Source organism: Hyperolius riggenbachi, chromosome 2, assembly GCF_040937935.1.
Source record: "Hyperolius riggenbachi isolate aHypRig1 chromosome 2, aHypRig1.pri, whole genome shotgun sequence".
NCBI lineage: Eukaryota > Metazoa > Chordata > Amphibia > Anura > Hyperoliidae > Hyperolius > Hyperolius riggenbachi.
Genome location: NC_090647.1, coordinates 137,912,271 through 137,940,039, shown reverse-complemented (window position 1 = coordinate 137,940,039; position 27,769 = coordinate 137,912,271). Strand labels below are relative to the sequence as shown.

The following is a 27,769-nucleotide window of genomic DNA, read 5'->3' as shown; positions in this document are numbered from 1 at the left end:
TCCACTTTATGGCCCAGAGCTGTCCTTTCCCTGTTATGCCTTGTGATTACTGTGATTGGCTAAAAGGAGCAAGGAAAAAGTTAACTCAGGCCTCAATTGTCACAAAAATATTAAAGGTTATTGTGGATAACCTCCAAAGACACCTAACATTCCCATATAGACAGTTAAAACCAATTAAAAACACATGGAACAGCCTCAATATACAGGGGTCTGCCCCCACTCATACACCTGCCGCATACGCATCTGCCATTTATACACATCACATGGCTCCTAGCCGAGTTGCGGAAGCTCTGCCGCCAATGAGACAGCAGAGCGAGCGTGTGCAGCGACAAAACAGCAGCCTGAAAGTCGAGGATGGTGTTAGTACGCGACTGTGAATAGTTGGAATCTACATCCTGTTAGCGCCAAGCTGCCGGCCACCAGCAGGAAGTAGATTCCAACTACATCAGTATGGAAATGGTTAAGGTTAGGCATGTAGTTGAGGGCCATCAGCTTATAGCAGTTGTGAAGGAGTTAATGTTGCCATGTGACAGAGGAGTGATTATGGTTAGACACCACAAAAACCACACTGAATTATGTATACTATACATATAATATAGAATCATCTACACAAATGCAATAATACCAAACAATATACCAGTACTATACAATACAATACTGTAATGTTCACTGATTAAAAATACACAGGTATGGCCTTTCAGGTGGAGCTTAGAGAGCATTATACTAATTCTCTAATGGTGTACCATCACTCTGTATTCAAATCATGCTGAATGTAATAGTCATATACATTATTAATTTCATCTGGAACCATTATACGCATCATTTCATGTTGATAGGAAAGATCATAGTAGGTTTTTATCATGCCTTCTATAGTTCTCAAACTGTGTTCTGATGGAGGTGAGAATATAATTGGGTATATGCCTTATGCATCCCCTGCCTCCTACTCCTGCTATAAAAATGAAAATGCAACTTCACACCTGTATGACTATCAGCAGAGCTAGGGCCGGGCCGAGGCAGAGGCGAGAGAGGCTCCAGCCTGCAGTGTAGGAGGGGGCGCACAACTCACGCAGCTATCATTCTCCTATTGTGTTTGAAGCAGAGAGAAATAAGAAAAGGGGATACCTAGCAGTGACTTCAGCCAGAAAACTAGAGATTAAGGTGTTGGGGGTCCTGGGGAGCCTCTTAGTCTAATAGCAATCAGTGTGTGACGGCTGGGGTGGGAGGGATGGAGGGGCGCACTTTGGTGTCTCAGCCTTGGGTGCTGGAGGATCTCGTCCCGGCTTTGAGAAGAGCTGTCACGTGACTGCTGTTCCCAGGCTGCTCACCATGGAGACAGCTATGAAGAGGAATCACAATGATTACATATAGTAGGTATATGGTGCCCACACATGCAAGCACTGCACTGCAGAAACCAGCCTTCATATGACCCTGCACTACTGTGTGGCAACAGGGTCATATGCATAACGTTGCCCCGCCTCCCCCTCACTCAGTGATGTACATCACTGTGATTCCCGTCAGTCCACATATGCGTGTCGCGTTTACCTTTACTGCATCGCACATTGACTTGCATTACTGCCTTATCCATGCGGTAGTCACGGATCATGCGGCAACATGCTACAGACTTTGTGTTGGCAATGCGGTGGTTTAGATACTAGCGGCACACCGTATCGCATAGTGTTACGTGTGCAAGTCTCCATAGACTTGCATGACCATTGTGGCAAGGAAAGTTAACACAGGGGGATGCAGAAGCCTAATGCAAATGGAGCCTAAGATAATACTTACAGTTGCTGATAACACCTCCCACAGGATCTCCTTTGAAGTCAAATTCAATATCCATGTACTTTCCCTGAAAAAGCACAAGCAGCACAATGTTTCAGTCTTCATCACTTTAAAGCTTCATTGGTTTATTACAGCTAAAGGTGGCCACACACTGTACAGTTTTTTTTCTTTCCTTAATTCAAGAATTACAATTATTTTTTATGATTGATTATAACATTTGAAAAACCTGACCAGTGTATCACACGCATATTTTTCCCAAATCCCAATTATAAAAAAGATTGAAAACTCTGAAAAATTGCCTTAGTCTACAGATCAAGAAATGGACAATCTATCCTACAATTTTCATAACAATTGATCAGGAAAATCAGCCACTCCAAATGGGAAACTTTACACTTTTTGTACAACCTATCGCTTTTTATCAAATCTTTCAATTGTATTGCGTGTCTCTGCTTTAGTGATGTATTACTATCTTGGCCTCAGATGTAGAGGTAGGGAAAAGCAGGGGGGAAGAGCAGCCCCTGCAACTGCAGCAGGGGGGCCCAAACGTGTGTGTGTGGGGGGGGGGGGGGGGGAGCAACTACTAACCTTCCCTTCCTCTGATACTTCAGATCAGGAGTGTTTGTGGCTTCACTTGTTATAGGTGTGAAGATCCTGATGGCCACACTTGTTTTAAGAGATGTAAGCCGGAACCCCCCCCCCCCCAGGCTGAGGGTCACCAAGAGCAGGCAAAAGAAGGGTTGTGAAATAAAAGGGACATTATTGTCAAAAATTGTAGCATTTAAAAAACATGTAAAGACATACAAATAAGAAGTATGTTTTTTTCCTCCGAATAAAATGAACCATAAATTACTTTTCTCCTATGTTGCTGTCACTTACTGTAGGTGGTAGAAATCTGACATTACTGACAGGTTTTGGACTAGCCCATGTCCTTATGGGAGATTCTCAGGGTTTTGTTTAGTTTCAAAAGCATATAGTGAATGGCAGTTTGTCTGTCCAACTGACAAAAAACTGTGCAGCGAGCAGGGAGACTGGCCAGGATCTTTGTATAAATAGTTTTCAGGGAGTGTCTTTATAAAGAATAGAAGCTTTGCTGAGAATCCCCCATAAGGAGATAGACTAGTCCAAAGCCTATTGTTTCTGCTGTCAGATTTCTACTACCTACTGTAAGTGACAGCAACATAGCAGAAAAGTGATTTATGGCTCATTTTACTCTGGAAGAAATGTACTTCTTATTTGTATTTGTTTACATGTATTTTACATTTTACAGTTTTCGCGATAGTGGTCCTTTAAAGGGGCCCCATCAAAGTGTTTCTGGGGGCCCGATGATTTGTAGTTATGCTCCCGGGGAAGAGGTAGAATAATTGGCTAGGGTTTTTTTCATTGTTTCTGAACCAATATTTTATTTTCTGCTGACAGTATGAACTCAGGTTAAAACCTTTGTTATCACTCACATAAGAAGTGTTGAAAATTCTACAGGAACAACAGTAATAACTCTGTAGAACTTTACTAGACTATTCAAAGCAGGGGAAAAAAAAGTGACAGTACTGGAGTCAGGTATGACACGCTAATGGAAAACCACAATGACAACTAAACCATCACTAAAAACATATTTTGAGGGAAAACAACTTACAAATCTGGAAGAGTTGTCATTTCGGATAGTCTTTGCATTTCCAAAAGCTGCAGAGAAACAAAAGGTAGAAATAAAATAAAGTGTCATATTTCTGTTCTACTGTCACACTATGAAATAACAACCAAGTATACAAGCACATAAATAAAAAAATGCATGTACAGTATGTGACAGTTTCTACAAGCAAACAAGGGTTTCCCATTCTTATTACTTTAAGCCTCTAATTAACAACAGCACAGCTTTAAAGAAGAGCTCTACTCTGACTTGCAGACAATGCAGTTAAATTAACCCTGGATGCTGTGCTGTAAGCCCCATCTACACGATGGGACATTGCAGCGATCCGGCGGCTCGATTAGTCGCCCGATCGCCTCTTCTGCGTGCCCGCCGCGTCCCCGCTCAATACCCGCTCGATTCCCGCTCGTCCCCGCGCCGCGCCACTTATCTTCCGCTCGATTCCCTGCCATTGTCCCCTAGCGGGGAGCGAGGAGGGAATCGGCGGAAGCAAGATCCGTCCTATCGGATCTTATCAATCGAGCCGCATCAGCGGCTCGATTGATAAGGAGCATCGCGGCCGCATCTACGCGTGTAGATGCGGCTTTAAACATAGACAAATCACTTCATGGTGGTGACCAAAGATTGATTAAGATTAGGATTGGCAAGCTAGTATTTTATGGTCCTTTTGATAATCTTAGATGGAAAGAGGGTCAGGGAAAGAGGCAGTTGGGCCCCCTGACGCTCAATGGGCCCCAAGCACTTGCCTAGGTTGCCTTGTAGATGATCCTGCTCTGGTGACTGGGAGGGCTACTCACTGTGGCTAACTTGATGACTTAGGCTATTGGTGCATCCCACTCATATAGTAATTCCGATATTTTGTTTTTGAATTAGCAAAGATATACCATGCCTATATATATTTACGGTGTCAGTTTAACTGATAGCAGTAATTAAGGTGTAATTAAAGTATAATTCCTGAAATATAAAGCAGCGCCCCAGCATTGAGGATGATCCGGTGAAAATTTTTTACTTTAGGGTTGGCAGATGGCTGCACTTAAAATACTGTATACCAAAAATGATATGTATCTGGAAGGTATCATTGCCTATTTCCTTATAAAAATGCTACATTCCTGGCATTGTGCTGATCATCTGCCTCTAATATATTGTGAAACGCTGACACAGAAGGAGCATGGGACTCGGGACTTTGGACTTGCTCTGACACACCTAGCTGCATGCTTTTGGCTGCTCTGGGACTCAGAGAAGACTGATGCCTACAGATCTATACAACAATCAGGCAAATGACAATTGTAAAATGTTTCAGCAATATGTTAGCTTTCATACTCTCCTCACCTCAGGTGTGATTAATTTGACCTGAGCTAGAAAGTCTATGCCTTCACCCCTGTCCTACACCTATCCCTAATCTCTCCTCTCTCCTATGCCTTCACCCCCTGTCCTACACCTATCTCTAACCTCTCCTCTCTCCTATGCCTTCACCTCCTGCCCTCTATACCTATCTCTAACATCTCCTCTCTCCTATGTCTTCACCTACTGTCCCACACCTATCCCTAACCTCCCCTTCTCCTATGCCTTCACCTCCTGCCCTACACCTAACCTCTCCTCTCTCCTATGTCTTCACCCCCTGCCGTACACCTATCCTTAACTTCTCCTCTCTCCTATGCCTTCACCCCCTGTCCTACACCTATCTCTAACCTTTCCTCTTTCCTAAACCTTTATCCCCTTCCCTGCCCTATACCTATCCCTAACCTCTCCTCTCGCCTATGTCTTCACACACTGTCCAACATCTATTCCTAACTTCTCCTCTCTCATATGCCTCCACCCACTGCTCTCCACCTATCCCTAACCTTTCCTCTTCCCTATGCCTTTAGCCCCTGCCCTGCCCTACACCTATCCCTAACTTCTCCTCTCTCCTATGCCTTCACTCCCTGTCCTACACGTATCCCTAACCTCACCTCTCGCCTATGCCTTCCTGCCCTACACCTATCCCTAACATCTCCTCTCTCCTATGGCTTCACCCCCTGTCCTATACTTATCCATAGCACCTCCTCTAGCCTATGCCTTCACCCCCTGTCCTATACCTATCCCTAGCACCTCCTCTAGCTAATGCTTTCACCTACTGCCCTACACCTATCCCTATCTTCTCCTCTCTCCTATGCCTTCATTTCTGCCCTACGCCTACCCCTAATCTCTCCTCTCTCCCATGTCTTCACCTCCTGCCCTGCACCTATCCCTAGCTTCTCTTCTCGCCTATGCCTTCATCCACTGCCCTACACCTATCCCTAACCTCTCCTTTCATCTATGTGTTTATCTCCTGCCCTACACCTATCCCTAATCTCACCTCTCACTCATATACCTTCATCTCCTGTCCTACACCTATCCCTAACCTCTCTTCTCGCCTATGCCTTTATCCTCTGCCCTACACCTATCCCTAACCTCTCCTCACGCCTATGCCCTTTATCTCACCTATCCCTAACCTCTCCTCTCTTCAGAGTTGCAGCTCTGATGAGTTGCTGGTGCCGGAGCAAAAGGTGTGTGGTGCTGTTGCCAATAGCAACCAACATATAGTCTTACACCCTACACCTATTCCTAACCTCTCCTCTCTCTCATATGCCTTTATCCCCTGCCCTACACCTATACCTAACCTCTCCCCTCGCCTATGTCTTTATCCCCTGTCCTACACCTATCCCTAGCCTCGCCCCTCGCCTATGCGTTTGTCCCCTGCCCTACACCTATACCTAACCTCTCCTTCCCCTGTCCTACACCTATCCCTAACCTCGCCCCTCGCCTATGCGTTTGTCCCCTGCCCTACACCTATACCTAACCTCTCCTTCCCCCGTCCTACACCTATCCCTAACCTCACCCCTCGCCTATGCGTTTATCCCTTGCCCTACACCTATCCCTCCCTAACCTCTCTTTTCGCCTATGCCTTCATCCACTGCCCTACACCTATCCCTAACCTCTCCTCTCTCCTATGCCTTCCTGTCCAACACCTATCCCTAACCTCTCCTCTCTACCATGCCTTCACCCCCATCCTATATCTATACCTAACCTCTCCCCTCGCCTATGCCTTTATCCCCTGCTCTACACCTATCCCAAACCTCTACCCTCTCCTATGTCTTCACCCCCTGTCCTACACCTATCCCTAACCTCTCCTCTTGCCTATGCCTTCACCCCCTGTCCTACACCTATCCCTAACCTCTCCCCTTGCCTATGTCTTTAACCCCTGCCCTACACCTATCCCAAACCTCTACCCTCTCCTATGTCTTCACCCCCTGTCCTACACCTATCCCTAACCTCTCCTCTTGCCTATGCCTTCACCCCCTGTCCTACACCTATCCCTAACCTCTCCCCTTGCCTATGCCTTTAACCCCTGCCCTACACCTATCCCAAACCTCTCCCCTCTCCTATGTCTTCACCCCCTGTCCTACACCTATCCCTAACCTCTCCTCTCTCTCATATGCCTTTATCCCCTGCTCTACACCTATACCTAACCTCTCTCCCATCGCCTATGTCTTTATCCCCTGCCCTACACCTATCCCTAACCTCTCCTCTTGCCTATGCTTTTATCCCCTGCCCTACACCTATCTATAACCTCTCCTCCCTTTCACATGCCTTTATCCCCTGCCCTACGCCTACCCTTAACCTCCCTTCTCGCCTATGCCTTCACTCCCTGCCCTACATCTATCCCTGTCCTTGCCTCTCTCCAATGCTTATTACCTAACATTACCTATAACATCTTCATTCACATGTATATTATGTTCTTTAAACCTTTTGCCTAAATTAAACTCTTTGCCAATTAAAAGTAATTTCATTCTTATAAATATGTAGTAACAAAACAGTTCCCTGTTCTATTGCACTTTATGTTCTCCTACCTCCTAGACTGCAAGCTCTTTAGGTCAGGGTGCTCTTCTCATCCTGTCCAGAACCTTTCTGATTGTTATTAATATGTACTCTACACTCCTACACTCCCTATTTCATGTACAGTACTAAGTAATGTCCCATATTTTTATATAAATAAAGGATGAAAAACAATTAGTAAACCATGACCGATTTCCCATCATTATTTTTCTAAACACAAGGCGGAAGCTGTGGGTTTTATTTTTGTCTATCCTTGTGAATAGTAGCTTTGCATTTCCTTGCTTCTTTCATGGTTGTAAGCTATAACATGTCACAATTTTTGTCCTGAACTTGTTTAAATGCCATTTTCCACTGTAGCAAAACTTATTTTTTGATGAGCAACAAGTACAAAGGAGTAAAAAAAAGGGTACAAATTGATGACAATTGCCTCAATTGACTAAGATTATGCTGGAGATAATAAGGCAAGAGAAAACTTACCTCCACACAGTGAGAGAGTTATCTTATCTCTTCATTCCTTACGTTACCTCCTCTGTAGTTAATTTACCTCCTCTGTAGTTAATTTACTTCCTCTGTAGTTATTTTCACAGGCAGTTAATTAACAGCCTGTCTTTAACTCTGGAGTTATTTTAAGGATTGGAGAGTTAACTTAAAGACAGAAGAGTTAACTTTAGGTTTGCCTGAGGTAAAATGTTGCCTGAATACTACATGCCTTATCACCATGGTAACAACTCTAGAAACGTTATTAAAGACAGGAGCTAAGCTTAGTGAATTAAGGCCTATGTTTGTTGTCAGTTAAGTCCTGTGTAGAACATAGTGAAACATGGATAGATGATTTATTTTCGGCCAACTCTAGATTTGGACATATACTATACAATAACTATGTTTTTTGGTTGTTTTCAATGTGCTTTGAAAATGTTTGACTATTTATAACAGTTTATACAATACTGTTACACTTAGGTCTCATTCACATCATCGCAACGCGTACGATCGCACGCCATCTGCGTTTCCATGCATTGTGTGGCTGATACCATTCACTGTAGTGAATGGGTCAGCCGCACCTTTTTCCAAAAAATTCGTGCAGCATGCGTTTGCGCTCCCCACTGGTAAGGAACGTATGCAGTGTGAGCATCAGACAGTGATGTCTATGCACTTCTGATGTGTGTGCGTGTCTGCCTCCTGCACGCATTGCCAAATACCAGCACCGCGTGTAATGTGAACAAGGCCTTTACAACAATAATATGTAATAGGAAAACAGTATATTTTTTTATGTGAAGACAATGTTGTTTGTATCTCTAAAACTTGTAACTCAAGTCGTTTGTAAGTAGAAGACTGTCTGTATTACTATGCAAATTATTTAGTCAGTTTTTGCCTATTGTAAAATCTTTCTTCACCCACTCAACCTGATTTAAATTCTTAACTTCCCAGTGGTGACATCTGGTGCAGCTTTGTGGAATGTTTGTATACTCAGTGTTCCAAAGCCATTAGAAAAGATATCCGGTCTCCCAGAATGCTCTGGGAGGAGAATTCTGCATAGCTTAATGGCCTAGGCTGGGAGGGGCAGGGCTACATACCAATATACTAAAATATATAGATATAGAAAGTGTTTCTGATGATAAAACTAGGATACTTAACATAACACTGGGTGTCCTAAATAATTTACTACCATGCTACTGTCACTACATTGCCTCTTTAAGGCTGCTTACACACAGGGACGTTACAGGCGCACGTTAGTGCAGCCTGTAACGCTCCCCCAACGTACAGCAATGTAACACAAGTGGGCTGTTCACACTGCCCACGTTGCGTTACCTGTAACTCTGCATGTTCTTCTGAAAGTGCAGATTGCTACGGCGTTACAGCGGCTTAAGCCGCGTTAGACTGTTTGCACATGCTCAGTCATGTTGGGGAGGAGCGGAGAGCGGCCAGGCACATGGCTAATTAATATTCACTGCAAGTTGTGACGTGCAGTGTTTACTTCCTGGTGCAGCCGCTCTGTACGGCGATTGGCCGGCGGGACCACGTGATGCCGCATGCGTCCAAGAGTATGCATCACGGACGCCAGAGTGAGCTGCACAACGCGGCTCACTCTGACGTCCACATCGGAGAGCACCAGGCCTTGCGTTAGGTGCACGTTATGCGACCTTAACGTAGCACCTAACAAGTAGCAGGAGATTTGGGCGCATGAGACAAGTGGACAAAAAGGGCGCCCCATTCACTCCCATTATAAATATCGTTTAATGGGCGCCGAACAGGGAAAAAAAGGCGCCGGAGATTATTAACGTTTTACAAACGGCGCCCAGAGATTTTTAAGGTTTTATAACTGTACTTGTGATGATTTAACTTTACAAAATGAGCCCGTGACGAATAACGTTTATAAAGATACTAAATCACTATTTCTAAAGCATTTCTAAAACATTATTATCCACCGAAAAAAAATTATTTATATTTTTTTATTTACATTTTTTATTTATTAATGTTTGTAAAACATAATTATCCATAGGGGGTCTTAGGTTTAGGCACCAACAGGGGGGTCTTAGGTTTAGGCACCAACAGGGGGGTCTTAGGTTTAGGCACCACCAGGGAGGTCTTAGGTTTAGGCACCAACACGGGGGTCTTAGGTTTAGGCACCAACTGGGGGGTCTTAGGTTTAGGCACCAACAGGGGGGTCTTAGGTTTAGGCACCACCAGGGGGGTCTTAGGTTTAGGCACCACCAGGGGGGTCTTAGGTTTAGGCACTAACAGGGGGGTCTTAGGTTTAGGCACCACCAGGGGGGTCTTAGGTTTAGGCACCACCAAGGGGGTCTTAGGTTTAGGCACCACCAGGGGGTCTAGGGGTTAGGGATAGGTACAGGGAGGGTTTTTAACAAACGTAAATATAAGTTTCAGTTTAGAAACAGGGAAGATTAACGTTTTAAGAATTGCCGATCTCATACACATTATTTAATGATTTATAAATTCTTAAAACACTATTTGTAAACGAAATTCTACACAATATTTTTATAAACGATAATACTGCTTATCGTTTACACCACGCGCCCTTTTTTCCCGACGCCCTTTTTTGATGTACGCCCTAACGCAACGTCTTGGTGTGCAAGTAGCCTAAAGGGAGAGGGATATGGAGGCTGCCATTTTATTTCCTTTAAAGCAATGCAAATTGCCTGACTGTCCTGCTAATCCTCCACCTCTAATACCTTTAGCCATAGACCCTGAACAAGCATGCAGATCAGCTATTTATGAAAAGAGTCTGGCTAGATTAGCTGTATCAGGGCCAGTGCTTCTATTAAGGCAAAAAGGGACCCCTGAGTGCTGTCCCCCCCCCCCCCTTACGCTGTTGGACCCCTCCTCCAGGTCCCCCCCCTCCAAAATACTTCCCATGGCTCCTGCACTGTTTTTGGTAGTAACTCACCTATCCCGCTGCGCTGATCCATCTGTGCTCCCAGTCTTCATCCCCAGCACTAGCTGTTTCTTCTCCATGATTCCAAACAGGTCATTATGCCAGATCACTAAGAAGAGGCAGCCAGCGCTGCGAATAAAAAGGGAGAGCAAAGACAGAGCAGCACGGCAGCACAGGTGTGTTACAATACTGCCCAGGGACCATTGGGAGCAAGGTAGATTGGGGGAGAAAACAGCAGCCTGCTCGAGGGCCCTGGGGGCTGAATTTGATGTAGGAGGGCTTAAACCATCCCTGAGCTGCTTGTTTCAGGTGTGTAATTCAGGCACTACTGCAGCCAAAAGAGATCAGCAGGATGCCAGGTAACTGGTATTGTTTATAAGGAAATAAATATGGCAGCCTCCATATATACCTCTCACTTCAGGTTCCCTTTAGGACATAAAAGGAATAAATCAGAGAAGCAGAACTCATAAACAGATATATAACATACATTAACTGAGAAATATTGCACTCTATTATGGTAGTACAAGCTGGATTACACCTCTTACCCTCTAGCACAGGGTTAGACTGCAGAAGCTGCTCTTTCACTTTGTTCACTTCCTCTCCTTTTCCACATACAGCCGCCACATATGACATTACCAGTTTACTGGCCTCTGTAAAAGGAATATAATTATTAAAACACATTAGTCCAGTTGAAAATGGCAGCAGAGGAAAACAATGAGTGTCTGAAAGCCAGACTTGTAATGGAAGCAGATGCTTTTCAATTCTGAAACATAATTACCTTTGTCTATAGTGGAAGAATTCAATATAAGCACTGCACTGCTGGCCCTAACTTGCACATAACCGCTGTAATCCTGCAGCCTGGCACACTGATTAGGGGTGGATTGTACTGTGAGGCAGGGAACACACCTGACTGTTTTCGTGCGCATTTTCTGCACAGAAAAACTGAGAACTCATGTTAATCAATGGGCTAGTTCACACTCAATGGGCCTGATTCACAAAGCGGTGCAAACACTTTGCACGCCTGTGAAAAGCCCTTTATCACGCCTAAACTTAGTTTAGGCGTGATCTGAAGGAATTCGCGCGAACTCCCGCGCGCAACGTTTTGCGCGCGTAGCGCACCGTGCTTCGCGCGAAGTGCCCATTAAGCCCTATGGGAGTTAGAGCACAAAGCGGTGATAACTTTGCTGGTGCAAAGGTTATCACGCCTAAAGTCTTTTAGGCGTGATAACTGAGTTATCACCGCTTTGTGAATCGAGCCCAATGTGTTTTTCGCGTGCAGTAAAAAAAAACTGACATTCTGCATCATGATTCTGCACATTTTGTCAGTTTTCTGTATCAATTACATTAGCCGCTGTAAAAAAAAATGTGCAAGTTTTTTCTGAATAGAAACACACTTGGTGAGCAGGAAAAGTATGCAGAAAAAAAAGTGCGCAGAAAACTGAGGGCCCGTTTCCACTCAGAGCGGTGCGATGCGGCTACATAGCCGCATCGCACCGCAGGTGTCCTGAAACACATGCACGCCAGTGGAAGAGTTTCCACTGCGTGCATGTTGTGCGGAGCGGTGCGGAGCGATCCGAAAATCTGCAGCATGCTGCAGACTATCGCATGGCCGCATCCACCCGCAGCCGCGTCCCATCTCCCCTATGGACTTCCGCATCGGGAGATGCGGAAGTGATGCGGCCGGTGGCGGAAGTGATGCGATGCGGCTACGTAGCCGCATTCGCATCATTTACAAGTGGAAACCCGCCCTGAAAGACAAGTGTGTTCCCTGCTCAAGCGATATCCTTCTGGTCGGCACTCGGCAGTGAATGCCTGTAAGCACAGGAATATACAGTAGTCAACACATAAAACTCCATTAAGAAATAAGCTCATTGTATCCAGAATGACACCATAACCAAGGCTACCAATGACTGGGCCTTGGGCAGTACAATATAGGATCATCATGGTCTGTACTCATCCCAAGCCTCTGGGGGACAGATATCTGAATAATTCCTTATCTATGGAGTCTCACAGATTCTACCATAAATTATCTGCCTTTTTATCCAGTGCATGTTTCCATGCTTTTGCAGACATATTGGGCCTGTATTCAATTAACTTTTTTTCTCCTAAGTTTTCTCCTAAGTGATATTTTCACACCTTATAATAATAATAATAATTATAAATGCCTTTTAAGCCACCAGAAAGCAAGGAAATACTAAAAAAGGCTATCTCATAGGAGAAAACTTACGGTAGTAGAAAAAGTGAATTGAATAAAGGCCAATGGCCCATATGCAATTCAGTTTTTCTCCTTAGTTTTCTCCAAGTTGATATTTTCACATCTTGTCAATAAAATGCCCTTTAAACTCCCAGAAAACAAGAAAATACACACAATAATTTTTTTAGTAATTGTTCTACCAATTGTGGTACTTTTGTGGTACAATGGCAAAATGCTGAAAACAGCATTTTGCCATATGCAATTAACCCTTTCTCCTAAGTTTTCTCCTATAATCTTGTCAATAAAATGCCTTTTAGGCCACCAGAAAGAAAAAAAATTCTTAAAATAATTTTGATAGTCCTTTTTCACCTACTCTTTGGTACTTTTTTAGTTGAAAGGTGCTGAAAAGTTATTTTAAATCGAACAGGAAAAATTATCTCATAGGAGAAAACTCAGGTGAAAAAGTGAATTGAATATGCCCCAATAGCCCATATGCAATTCCCCTTTTCTCCTGAGTTATCTCTTTGGAGATAATTTTCATCTCCTCTTTAAAGGGATACTTAAGGCTGAGGAAAAAAATGACTTCTACTCACCCGAGGCTGAACGGTGCCCTTGCCGTGTCCCTCCGATACACCTGGACTCGCCGGCGGCCACTTCCGGTTTGGCCGTCACCGGCCGACAGGCTGGGAACGCGGCTGATTAACCGCGTCCCCGGCCGCAATAGCGCCCTCTATAATGCTATTGCGGCCGGGGACGCGGATAATCAGCCGCGTTCTCAGCCTGTCGGCCGGTGACGGCCAAACCGGAAGTGGCTCCGGGTGGTCTCCGGTGGCGCGCCCGATCTGGCCAGGCCGGCGGCCAGGTCGGGCTTCTTCTGCGCTCCAATCTGTGTCTCACTGGTGTGCGCTGCCGTCATCGGACGTGTTCCGGGCTGTACTGCGCAGGCTCAGAACTACTGACCCTGTGCAGTACAGCCCGGAGGACGTCCGATGACGTCAGCGCGCACCAGTGAGACGCAGATTGGAGCGCAGAAGAGCACCACCGGAGACCACCGGGAGCCTGCGGAGCGGCGCCAAGGGCACCTCCTGCCTGCCACAGGCTGGAGGAAGCCCCAGGTAAGTGGATTTGGATTTTTTTTTATAGTCCCTGAACCTTCCATTTAAAAAAAATATTTTAAGCCACTACTAGCCAATACTACTACCAGCCAATACTACTGCTAATACTACTAGCCAATACTACTACTAATACTACTAGCCAATACTTTTGATAGTTCATTTTTTCACCTGAGTTATCTCCTAGGAGATAATTTTCATCTTCTCTGTAAACTAAATTTTCAGCATTTTAAAATTGTAAATGTACCCAAAAGTTGGTGAAAAGGTGCTATCAAATTTGTTAGAGTTTTTCCTTGTATGCTGGTGACTTCAAAGACATTTTATGACAAGTTGTAAAAATATCACCTAGGAGGAAACTCAGGAGAAGAAGTGAATTGCATGTGGGCCATTATGTTTTTCGATTGTACATCAGTGTAGACGTAGACAGCAGTGCATCGTTTCATGAAGGTCTCCAGGGAAATGTATTTACCAGTTTTGCCAGCACCACTCTCCCCTGTGATTAGGATACACTGATCCCTGTCCCGGTCACGCAGGGACTTGTATGCATCATCAGCCACTGCATAGCTAGAAATAAGAGAAAAAATAAGCAACATTAGAAGCATAACAATTGCATTAGTGATGGACAACTTTTTTCAAACGCAAACAAAAACCGTTAAATCTGAAGGCTGCAAAGATGGATACAGAAACGGTTATGGCTTGTTGCAAATATTGATATTGCTCTTTTTGTGCTTTTAGTAAAATCCAACACACTCTATATAGCCTTCAATGCACTGTCAGAACACATCGCCACACAGTGCATCTGTGTGCCCATCAGTCATAGCTCCCTACTGCGCTTTTCTTTTGGAGATAGTCACTCTTTGGGAACTAAATCCGTCTGTCTATTTGTCTTCCTCATTCGTCCCTCTTGAAAGACTGATGTACAGATCTATATATACTTCTACTTAAATATATATATATATATATATATATGTATATATATATATATACACACACAGTATATAGTGCCAAACTTTATTCAAATCCTTGATTGATTGACACATCTGCAGGGGGGCCGATCAAGCATAGTTACGCCCCTGATTGATATATTTCTAATTTGCAAAACGGTGTGACAACAGAGTCATATGCATGGGCCCACCCAATTCAGTGACATACCCCCTACTGGGCAGGAAATATGTCACTGGGATTCTCGTCTGTCCCCACATGCGTGTCGTGTCGCACCTCACTCCGGCATTTACACTTACTGTGGCTCCCATAGACTTCCATAGATTTAGAAACTTTAGTTTCATTTTAAAAAGCTGTTTTGGGGAACGTACCAGAATGTATGTTATATTTTGTCACCACTTAGGGCTCGTTCACACTAGGGGCAATCTCTGCCTTTTTTCAAGCGCAGGCGATTTTTAAAATCGCCCACAAAACGCTTGTTCAATGAATCTCTATGAGAAGGTTCATATCAGCACGATTCAGCAAATCGGGGCCTGTACCATTTTTGGGGATTTTTTTGCTATAATGGAAGGTATAGGAAGAGCGCTAAATGCTCACAAAACCGCTTTATGTGGCGATTGCGTTTGCGTTTTTTAGAATAAATACATTGTATTTATTATTTTCTGGGTCAAAGAGTTCATTTCCTGACTTGCGTCAGGAAGTGAATGACAAAACCGCTCTGGAAAAGCGCTTAGAAAAGCGCTTTTACCAGAAACGCAGCACGCAGTGGAGCCCCAGGAGGGGGGGAAAAGCGCAAAAAACACAAAACACTTGCGTTTTCGATTTTAGGTGTGAATGAGGCCCTACTGATAGATGTAATGGAAAATATATTTGAACAATATGTGGTCTGCTGTTATAGCAAAACTTCTGAAAAGTGTAAAGGCAAGCTATACTGAAAGGAAATGCAATCAGTTTTTACTGGAATTCTCCCTGTTAACTGTAGCTGTATCCTGACTGACCTCAGCACATTTCAGTTATATCAGACACCAGACAGGTCTCACTAAATTACAAAGCAAAATCATTCACAGCAGCACTTTTTAGCAAACCTCAATTATGGGCATTAGTAGATTTAAAGGAAACTTGTAAGGAGAGGAATGTGGAGGCTGCCATTGCAGATTTCCTTCTATGAAAATCCTATTTTCTGTCCATCTGTCATATTAATACTTTATGAATTACTAACTGAGATGATACAGGTCTGGCATTTTGACTACACTGTCTGCATGTTGTTGCAGATGTGTGACCAGACCATAATAAAGCTAGAAAGCAGCCATGGCAGCCCCCATATTATTATTATAATTATTTTGTATTTATATAGCGCTGACATCTTCCACCCTGTTGTACAGAGTATATTGTCTTGTCAATTAACTGTCCCTCAGAGGGGCTCACAAGCTAATCCCTTCCATAGAAATGTGTCCATCATAGTCTAGGGCCAATTTAAGGGGAAGCCAAGCAACTTATCTGTATGTTTTGGGGATGTGTGAGGAAACTGGGTGCCTGGAGGAAACACACACAGACACGGGGAGAACATACAAGCTACATGCAAATAGTGCATACACTACGCCACTGTGATGCCCACTATGCCACTGCACTGCCCATATTTCTCCTCCTACAGCTTTCTTATAAATATGTTATATTAAACTGGTCATTTTAAAGTAAATGTGATTCATTATAATGAATTCCATGATTCATTATTCAAGTAAATGGGAGTGTTTGTACCGGGCTTTTACCGGTGTTTGCACGAATGCGGCATTCTGATCCTGATTTCGTTTAACTGCCGCATCTAGTATAACAGGATTACATCAGCTGAGCTCCAGAGCGGGAGGGATGCAGGAAGCAGTGTCTCTTCAGTAAGCATACAGGAGACTCCAGCCAACACATAAAGAACACCAGCTTCAAGCGAGCTGACAAGATTCTTCAAGCAAGGTGACAAAAGACTTCTGCAACATGTTAAGAAGTGGCAGATCAAGAAGGAGAAGAAACTCATAGACTTCTATCAACTTGAGGAAGAAACAAAAGTTTAATACAACCCTTTGGTTTATTGTCACAACTCTGTCGATACTGACAAACGTGTTAGAGATCCCAGGTAGATCCCTGTACACATTAGCCTAAGGGATAATTATCTGATTATTATCAGACTAATCAAATAATACTGTCAATTTTTATTCTTCCATTACCTGACTGGCACCCCATCAGGCCAGAGGGTATCCAAAGAGCAGTGGGAATGGCATTTTGTGAGGTAGGTAAGGCTTTGATGCACCTCATGCTAGACACCCCCAAAAGCTGCTGACAGGCACAGTAAGCTGGTTAGTAGAGTTTAGGGGGACCCCAATGCTCAGAAGGTCTGTCTGTGCTCATTACTGGCTGCTATTGCTGGGGCTACTACAACTCAGGGAAGGACTCTCTCTCTCTCTCTCTCTCTGTCTCTCTTTTATTTGTTACTGTAAAAAAAAGTAAGCAATCCAGAGCTGTACAAATGCAAATTTTAAAAAAATGCAGCTCAGATGTGTGTTATTGATGATTGAATGCTTGCATGAAGAAGGCCTTCAGTTAGTCCACTTAACACCAATAACCTGGTTCAGCCTATCTGTTAAGGTGCCCACTAATAATACAATCTTGATTGCACAATCAAACCAAATTTATGCAGCAGCAGGGTAATTTGGGGTAAATATAATTCATATGAATACTTTAGGTAGTCCCTCATATTACATAGAAGTGGTAAGATTGTACAATCGAGATTGTACCATTAGTGGGTACCATTACAGGCCATAGCAGAAATCCAGCATTTCTGCACCACATTTACCTGCTCCCGATGCCTTGGCCTTCTCTACCAAAGTAAATATAACTTAGTACAGCAAGAATACAGGCCAGGAAAGCCTGGTTTACTTCCTGGTACCAGGTGAGTGATTTAGACAAGTGTAATGATTATTAGCCTGGAAAGCTAACATTACTAGAAGGAAGTCAGTGATAGCAGCGTCCATGTTTCTCATGACAGATGGGCTTTCGGCATTAGTCATAGGGTGACAGAGCACTCTGTCTCATATTTCATACCCTGAGAATAAGAAGCAATGCAGGCCACTCCATCAATAACCTCAGCTCAGCAGGAGGTCTAATTGAAGACAATTGAAGATTAGTCATTGCCAAGGGAGAGATCTTATCACCACCCAAATCTGTTCTCGTACCACTCAGATCACATATCAACTACTGATAACAATTCCAAGAAGAAACCCAGAGGATGCCAGGCAGCTGTTTCTAGCATGTCCTAGTCATCCTACACCCCAGCAAGAAGTGAGTTATTACTCTCTCGGTGTGACAGCTACTACAGTGCAGAGAAGTGACACCTGTAATACCGTATTCAGGGCCTAATCCCCAATGCTGTGGTGTAAAGCAGAGCACAATGGCCCTGACATCATTTGATCGCTAATCTGAAATCAGATATTAGGTCTACTTTCCTACTTGAATATACTGGATTTGCATTAAATGAATGGAGACTATGTAATATCAAAGATGTGTTGAATTCCCATGGTTACGTATACAGCTGTATGCAATTGGTGGTGGAGTGTTCACTAAAACACAGCTATACCTAATTTATCAAGGTTTCCTGAAGTTGGAGGGACACTAGAGAAAATATAAGTGTTTCTGCAGGCTCTGCCTGCATTTATTCAAAAAAAAGTTACTAAGTTTAATTTTTATTTTTTGTTATAAAATTCAGGACAGTTTGAATACCGTATATTCTCGACTACAAGTTGACCTGGTGTATAAGTCCATTCCAATATTCAACCCTTCTAAGCTGGAATTCTTTATTGACTCAAGTATAAGTCTACCCTGAAAAATTAATGGCTGCACTTGGGGACCCGGAGGGGTTAATGACTGCACTGCGCAGGCGCGTAACTACCGGCCCTGCAAGGCATGCGGCCGCAGTGGGGCCCGGAGGGGGAGAAACCTGACAGGGGGCCCGTGGTTCTGAGGCTCACCGCCCGCCCGTATGCTTTAACGAGCGGGCGCACGCACAGGAAAAAAAAGTATTGGTTTCTGGAGCAGGCTGTTCCTGCAGAGCGCAGCGGGCACTAGGACCTGGAGGCATGCTTCTTTTCCAACTCCTGCTTGGACGCTTCCTCGCACCCTCTCCCCGCCCCCTCACGCATGCTGGACGGACACAAGGCAACATGATCCAGGCCAGGAAGAAGAATGTGTCGCTCTGCCGCTGCCATGTGAGACACACAGCCTGAGATGTGTAGTGTGTCTGTAATGCCTGTGATTGTGTGTGTGTGATGCCTGTGATTGTGTGTGATGCCTGTCATTGTGTGTGTAATGCCTGTCATTGTGTGTGATGCCTGTCATTGTGTGTGTAACGCCTGTGATTGTGTGTGATGCCTGTCATTGTGTGTGTGATACCTGTCATTGTGTGTGTGATGCCTGTCATTGTGTGTGTGATGCCTGTCATTGTGTGTGTGATGCCTGTCATTGTGTGTGTAATGCCTGTCATTGTGTGTGTAATGCCTGTGATTGTGTGTGATGCCTGTCATTGTGTGTGTAATGCCTGTGATTGTGTGTGATGCCTGTCATTGTGTGTGTGATGCCTGTCATTGTGTGTGTGATGCCTGTCATTGTGTGTGTAATGCCTGTCATTGTGTGTGTAATGCCTGTGATTGTGTGTGATGCCTGTCATTGTGTGTGTAATGCCTGTGATTGTGTGTGATGCCTGTCATTGTGTGTGTGATGCCTGTCATTGTGTGTGATGTGTGATGCCTGTCATTGTGTGTGTGATGCCTGTCATTGTGTGTGTGATGCCTGTCATCGTGTGTGTAATGCCTGTGATTGTGTGTGATGCCTGTCATTGTGTGTTTGATGCCTGTCATTGTGTGTGTGATGCCTGTCATTGTGTGTGTGATGCCTGTCATTGTGTGTGTAATGCCTGTCATTGTGTGTGTAATGCCTGTGATTGTGTGTGATGCCTGTCATTGTGTGTGTAATGCCTGTGATTGTGTGTGATGCCTGTCATTGTGTGTGTGATGCCTGTCATTGTGTGTGTGATGCCTGTCATTGTGTGTGTAATGCCTGTGATTGTGTGTGATGCCTGTCATTGTGTGTGTAATGCCTGTGATTGTGTGTGATGCCTGTCATTGTGTGTGTGATGCCTGTCATTGTGTGTGTAATGCCTGTGATTGTGTGTGATGCCTGTCATTGTGTGTGTAATGCCTGTGATTGTGTGTGATGCCTGTCATTGTGTGTGTGATGCCTGTCATTGTGTGTGATGTGTGATGCGTGATGCCTGTCATTGTGTGTGTGATGCCTGTCATTGTGTGTGTGATGCCTGTCATTGTGTGTGTGATGCCTGTCATTGTGTGTGTAATGCCTGTCATTGTGTGTGTAATGCCTGTGATTGTGTGTGATGCCTGTGATTGTGTGTGTAATGCCTGTGATTGTGTGTGATGCCTGTCATTGTGTGTGTGATGCCTGTCATTGTGTGTGTGATGCCTGTCATTGTGTGTGTAATGCCTGTGATTGTGTGTGATGTGTGATGCGTGATGCCTGTCATTGTGTGTGTGATGCCTGTCATTGTGTGTGTGATGCCTGTCATTGTGTGTGTGATGCCTGTCATTGTGTGTGTGATGCCTGTCATTGTGTGTGTAATGCCTGTGATTGTGTGTGTAATGCCTGTGATTGTGTGTGTAATGCCTGTGATTGTGTGTGTAATGCCTGTGATTGTGTGTGATGTGTGATGCCTGTCATTATGTGTGTGATGCCTGTCATTGTGTGTGTAATGCCTGTGATTGTGTGTGTAATGCCTGTGATTGTGTGTGATGTGTGATGCCTGTCATTGTGTGTGTGATGCCTGTCATCGTGTGTGTAATGCCTGTGATTGTGTGTGTAATGCCTGTGATTGTGTGTGATGTGTGATGCCTGTCATTGTGTGTGTGATGCCTGTCATTGTGTGTGTGATGCCTGTCATTGTGTGTGTGATGCCTGTCATTGTGTGTGTAATGCCTATCATCGTGTGTGTAATGCCTGTGATTGTGTGTGATGCCTGTCATTGTGTGTGTGATGCCTGTCATTGTGTGTGTGATGCCTGTAATTGTGTGTGTAATGCCTTTCATTGTGTGTGATGCCTGTCATTGTGTGTGTAATGCCTGTCATTGTGTGTGTGATGCCTGTCATTGTGTGTGTGATGCCTGTCATTGTGTGTGTGATGCCTGTCATTGTGTGTGTAATGCCTGTGATTGTGTGTGATGTGTGATGCGTGATGCCTGTCATTGTGTGTGTGATGCCTGTCATTGTGTGTGTGATGCCTGTCATTGTGTGTGTGATGCCTGTCATTGTGTGTGTAATGCCTGTGATTGTGTGTGTAATGCCTGTGATTGTGTGTGATGTGTGATGCCTGTCATTGTGTGTGTGATGCCTGTCATTGTGTGTGTAATGCCTGTGATATTGTGTGTAATGTGTGATGCCTGTGATTGTGTGTGTAATGCCTGTGATTGTGTGTGATGTGTGATGCCTGTCATTGTGTGTGTGATGCCTGTCATTGTGTGTGTGATGCCTGTGATATTATGTGTGATGCCTGTCATTGTGTGTGTGATGCCTGTGATTGTGTGTGTAATGCCTGTGATTGTGTGTGTGTGTGTGTGTGTGTGTGTGTGAGTGTGTGAGGTGTGTGATGCCTGTGATTGTGTGTGTAATGCCTGTGATTGTGTGTGTGTGTGAGAGGTGTGTGATGCCTGTGATTGTGTGTGTGTGTGTGTGTGTGTGTGTGTGTGTGTTGTGTAATGTCTGTGATGTGTGTGTCATTGTCTGTGTGTGTGAGATGTGTAATGCCTGTGATGTGTGTGTGTGTGTGTGTGTGTGTGTTGTGTAATGCCTGTGATGTGTGTGTCATTGTCTGTGTGTGTGAGATGTGTAATGCCTGTGATGTGTGTGTGTGTGTGTGTGTGTGTGTGTGTGTGTGCGTGCGTGCGTGCGTGCGTGCGTGCGTGCGTGCGTGTGTGTGTGTGTGTGTGTGTGTGAGATGCGTAATGCCTGTGATTGTGTGTGTGTGTGTGAGAGATGTGTAATGCCTGTGATGTATGGTGTCTGTGATGTGTGTGGCTGGGGCTGCAGAGAGGGTGGGGGGCTTTACTCTGTGTATTTTTTAAAAATATATATATTTATCCTGCCCGATTTATTTTTGGAGGTAGGGGGCGGTTTTTGGTGGTGGTGGTGGTGGGGGGGGGGGTTAGTTGGAGCAGGGGGGGGGCATCCAAAGTGTCGCAGGGGGGCACAGCGGCCTCTAGTTACGCCCCTGGCACTGCGTACAATATTGCAGCCATTATCCCCTCCTGTTCCTTAAGTGCAGCCAGTAACTCCTCCAGGCCCCCAAGTGCTGCAGTTATTTACCCCCTTTTATGCAGCCCAGTATTTCCCCCCTGCCGCTTTCCTTGCTAATTGTTGTTGCCAGGATTTTCAGACCTGTATTTTCTTGGCATTTTCTTTCCTCAAAGTATCACTTAGCACAGGGTAAATTGCTGCAAATGGGAATATCCCTATTAGTACACACATTGCTCAGTGTGCTCAGTGTTGCCTGTGACTCGTGTATAAGTCGCCACCTATACTTTTATGAATTGAATCAGACCTATATTTTTAGACCTATACTCAATTATATACAGAAAGTCAGGAGATATCTGGATAAACAGATTGCTTGATTAACTGCTCCTCCAGTATGTCAGTCAAGTAAGCCTAAATTGAGAGTAGGCGCAACTAAAAATTGCCATGCATGGTTACATTTTTTTTTTTTTTTTTTTTGAAAAGAGAAATCTGATCAATTTTTCCACTTCATTGAATAATTTAAAGAATCAAACCAATATACCATTATGATCTTTCTGAAAGTGTAATAAACCATTCAGAGTTTTTAGATTTTTCCATCTTATTTTTCCAACATATTTAAATTTACAAAAAATAAATGTAAAAAATGATACATTTTTCTTGGCAAAAAAAAAAAATTTTTTGATTCCTTATATAATTGTTAATTTGTATTAAAAAAATGTGAAAATGGATGGACTTGGCTGTCTCGTGTAATGGCAACCTTTAGAGGCTACTAAACCCGTAAGAGCAGAAGGACCTTGAGGCAACTGCCATTCTTCAAAAGTGAATAAAGATACATAAGTATTATCTTGCTGCCAATGAGTTGGGCGTCAATTGATGGCTCTCCCTGCTTCCGCTCAAATTCCCAGCGGCATTAAATACAATTCCCCCATGTGAGTTGAAGCAACTCAGAGGTAGAAGTAATTCGGGGCACCGGTGACCACCGGCACCCAATTACCCGTTGCATGGGCCGCAGACTATAGCACCATGGCTGGCGCCCAACTCAGATGCTATGTTTCCGGGGCGTGCACCAAAACCACCTGCTTTGAATAAAGATGGTAACCTCAATATCCCTCTCATTACAAGTTTCCTTTAAAGACCATAGAATGGCTGGGCCCGGCCTGGAAGAACGTTCCTTGAACTGTTAACACATCTTCTGAAAGATTTCCAAGACATTCAGTGAAAAACAGTGTTTTTACAGTAGCAAGTAATGCTGATGCTCGCAGTCAAAGGAGATTATACTTAGGGGAAAACTGTACTGAGATTTCTTTCTAATAACTGACATAACTATAGGAATACTTTTCTTCCTGTCTTAGAACATTGCAGATGTACACTAGTTTTTCTTATTCTTATTCTACATCAATAAACAGAGACAATAGACAGATGTGATGATATAAATGTGAAGGGATTTTAGCCTGTATACGACATGTAGAGTGTGTTTTAATCTGCCCACATCTATCCTCCCAGCAGAACATGGGTTAATTCCAAGAGCAGTGAGGTTTCGTATCTATACATAAGTGAAGGAGCAGACTATGCCATCCAGACAACACAATGCAATTATACAGGGAATGATATAGATTTGGCACTGCTGCTTCTGACTGAGCACTTAACCTCAGTGAGACAGCAGATAATGGAAGCAGTAATGGATTAGGCCAATGGCTGAGGCAATGAGAGTAACTGGTAAGCCTCATGTGCCCTGTCTACTGGGCTGTTTTCCAGAAATCTAGTAATAAAGCAACCACAAGACCACTACAATGTTGCATTGAGGGGCTCACTCAGGACAGGAAGTGAATTTTTCTTCAAAGCTCCTGAGGGGAACTGATTTATTAATTTGTGGCAACCACAAACTTTCCTTCCTCAATCCAAACTGCTGCAGGATAGTTCTAGTTATCCAGAGAGAGATAACAAGCAATTTACTAAAAGAGATGTGCAATTAAATCACTTCCGGTAATTTCAAAGTTCCTGCTTTTGTTTTGACCTCATGGCATGATTTGAGGCAAAAAACCACAAAGGCCATGGCCTAGAGCACCAGGAAGCAAGGGGTGGGCAGCGGGCTGGCGCACTAAGGCAGTTAAACTACCAAACATGCAGTCACAAACCCAGTCTGTGGCCAACCTGCTTCCACAGGGGAAAGCAGAGGAGCACCCCCTAAGCACAGCACAGAATGGGGGAAGCACAGGACTAGGGAAGGGCACAGGAAGGGGGATGCACAAGACGAGAGCACAGGGCCGGTGGAATAATCGGGACAGGGGAGCACACAGGACAGGTGGTGCACAAGACAGTGCAGTTGAGGGGTTTGGTAGCAGGGTTGGTGACAGTGGGCCTTGGGCGGTAAAATGTCCAAATACAGCCTTGTTTGTCCTCATTTTCCTGTACCTAGATGTTAAATAAAGTCACTGGTCTTCAGTCTCTACTAGTAAATCACAACATTAATGCTGGAAGTTTTCAATCAGGATGATGCCATTTATTGGTTAACTATAAAAGATTCAAAGAGCACAATTTTTTTTTCGGTCCAATAGCTCTTTTCCAAACTCTACTTCCTGCTTTAACCGATGGCTGAGGGCTGGTTTCAACTACAAAAATGCACATAACAAATGCATGTGTCTCTTTTCCTGGGCGATTCTATACATTTTTGCAGTGTGTTTGCAGATCTCATCAAATTACTCAGACTTTACCATGTAAAAAAGTGCTCTTGCAATTTAATAAAAGAATACATTCTGAAAACTGAACTGCATTGCATGCTTTGGAAACACCCTACATAAAACAATTTTCTGAGGCTTTACCGTCCCTTCTTGCTTGTCTCCCTCTCATTCTCCTTCTAAATTCCCGGAGAGGTGGCGTCAGATCTGACTGGGCCACCTTGTGAGAGTGGGGAGCAGAGCTTGTTTATCTGGCGTCCATCTTGTGGCACAGTGGACACGCCCAATCCCCCAATCCAGCCCACCCCCAATCCAATAATGCCCCATCCTTGCTGGGTGATTCATAACTTTTTGTTTTCCAATTAAGACAGCTTTCACACCTATTCCTGCACATTCCTTCTGCTGTTTGCTGCATTTTACTGCCTGCATAATATTCCATTTTGTGACTTTTTGGTTTTGTGCTTCCATTTTTCTTTCACCCTCTGCAATTTTGCATTTGTGTACTTTCCTTTGCGCTTTTTCAGAATGCGATTTTTCCATGCATAATAATGAGAATTGACATGAGAATGTAATTAACTTCACAATTGGATGCGATTTCCACGTAACAGATGCGATTTTTCATTGACTTGCATTACGTACAAATCGCACACGAGAAAAAGCATCATTGCCACACGATTTGAAAATGCAGAAAAATCGCAAAAAACAACAAAAACATGCAGGGACATAACTACAAATCATGGTGTCCACCAGCAAAACTGTCATGGGATCCCCCACTGTTCACAACTTTTCTCTTACCTACCCCTGGTGACCCTCACAGCCTGGGGGCCCAACTTACAAGGGTCATAAAACAAGTGGGGACATCATAATCTTCACACCCATAGCAAGTATAGCCACAAAACACCTGATCTGAAGGAGTGACCCCTTTTGTCAGAAGGAGTGATTTAATGGCTTGGGCCCCCTCACAACTCTGCCCCCCCCCCCCCTGCAGTTGCAGTGGCCGCTCCCCTGGAGTTACACCCCTGAGATAAGTCGAATGCAATGCAATGGACATGCATTAGAGGCACGACGAATGCTAAAATGCAAACCTGCATACTGAATAGCCTTATTTGTTTTTTTTTGTTACTCCTTCTAAATACTTTGATACAAACGTCTTCAAAATATCTAATGTTGTTAGAGAGAATTAAAGTAGAAGGGATATACTTAAAAAGAACCTGAACTGAAAATGAAAAGTCAAAATAACCATACACAGGTCATACTTACCTCCTGTGTAGTCTCCTCCTCAATCTCTGTCTCCTCTCCTGCGTCCCGTTTGTACACTGTGATCAATGGAATTCTCCATCCTCCATTTTGAAAATGGTCATTACCCTATAACAGCTTCCTGGTCAGCACACAGTTAAACTGTAACATCGCCCACTTGAGCCATAGGGAAACATGGACACATCAGTTCTCCTCTCAGCTGTAACTGACAGCTGCTGATATATAACTGACAGCAACTGGTATATTTCAGTTCTGACAAAATATTGTCAGAACTGGAAGGGATCACTGTAAGAAGAAAACGGTGAGCTTCTGGGAGGAACTGACTGTGAGGTTAGTATGCAATATTCATTTGCAGCTACATCATGTGGTTCCCTTTAAGCATTTAGGGCTTGCTCACACTATGAGCTGGCGATTTATTAAAAGCGCTTGTGCAATGACTTCCTATGTGAGTGTTCTCACATGAGCGAAGAGCTTTCTTTCCAATCGCAAATGCGGCTCCTGCACCATTTCTTGAGCCTTTTCGCTTCAATGCAAGGTATAGGAAAATCGCTAAGTGCTTGGAAAAGTGATTTTGTGTGCGCTTTTCCTTTTTTTAAAGTTATTTAGTTCCAGGTCAAAGAGTTCACTTCCTGATTTTTTCTTTAAAGGACTTGCGAGGCCAAAATCCGGCCCCTAAATGTAAAAAAAGTTATCTACCTGTATGACTTTCTAAGGCACGGAGGACGCCGTCCGCGCCCTCCGTGCCGTTTCGCCGGGTCCCCGCCTCTCAATACGACCCCGAATGGCTCCCGACCCCACGGCCAGGGTCGGGCTCTGCTGCCTGTATAAAGATGGCCGCCGACCCTGGCCGCGGCTGCGCACTCCGCATGGCCGCTACTGCGGCTGCGCAGCACTAGGGCCAACCCCCCGATCCACGCAACAGGCTGTTTCCTGTAGCGTGGATCGGGGGGTTGGCCCTAGTGCTGCGCAGCCGCAGTAGCGGCCATGCGGAGTGCGCAGCCGCGGCCAGGGTCGGCGGCCATCTTTATACAGGCAGCAGAGCCCGACCCTGGCCGTGGGGTCGGGAGCCATTCGGGGTCGTATTGAGAGGCGGGGACCCGGCGGAACGGCACGGAGGGCGCGGACGGCGTCCTCCGTGCCTTAGAAAGTCATACAGGTAGATAACTTTTTTTTACATTTGGGGGCCGGATTTTGGCCTCGGAAGTCCTTTAAAAACAAAACGCTAATGCCTAACAAAAGCGCTTAGAAAAGCGATTCTAAAAATTGCTAATTGCTCAGAAAGCGATGGGAAAAGTGCTTACAAAAGCGCTCAGCACTTGGAAATGCGCTGGCGATTTATAATGTGAACAAGGCCTTAGACGGTATCTGATGAAATGCAACACATGATGCATGTGTCATTGTCATTACCTCAGGACAGTTTCATATCTTTTCAGCAAAACAAACCTACAGTAACTCTTGTGAGCCTTGAGGGATTATTCCTGACATATGTTACACAGCCTAATAACAGCCCCAGCATGCTGCAGCTTCCTTCCTGGACTCCATACGACAGGCTCAATTTTCCCAGTGACTCTGCCCATCAGGCTGTCTCAG

General features: G+C 44.4%; 1 protein-coding gene across 5 annotated transcripts in view; it reads right to left on the bottom strand.

Moving 5' to 3' along the window:
* Positions 1–27,769, bottom strand: part of MYO1A (myosin IA) — a 159,148-nt gene that overhangs the window by 75,412 nt on the left and 55,967 nt on the right. For 4 of the 5 annotated variants that reach the window (XM_068267480.1, XM_068267483.1, XM_068267484.1 and 1 more), the window contains 4 exons: positions 14,440–14,534; positions 11,210–11,314; positions 3,410–3,456; positions 1,783–1,846 (listed from right to left, as the gene is read on the bottom strand). In XM_068267480.1, coding sequence (XP_068123581.1) covers positions 1,783–1,846; positions 3,410–3,456; positions 11,210–11,314; positions 14,440–14,534 — 311 coding nt within the window. Of the gene's footprint in view, positions 1–1,782; positions 1,847–2,655; positions 2,736–3,409; positions 3,457–11,209; positions 11,315–14,439; positions 14,535–27,769 lie in introns of those variants that run through there. The other variant, XM_068267485.1, reaches the window with a different exon arrangement.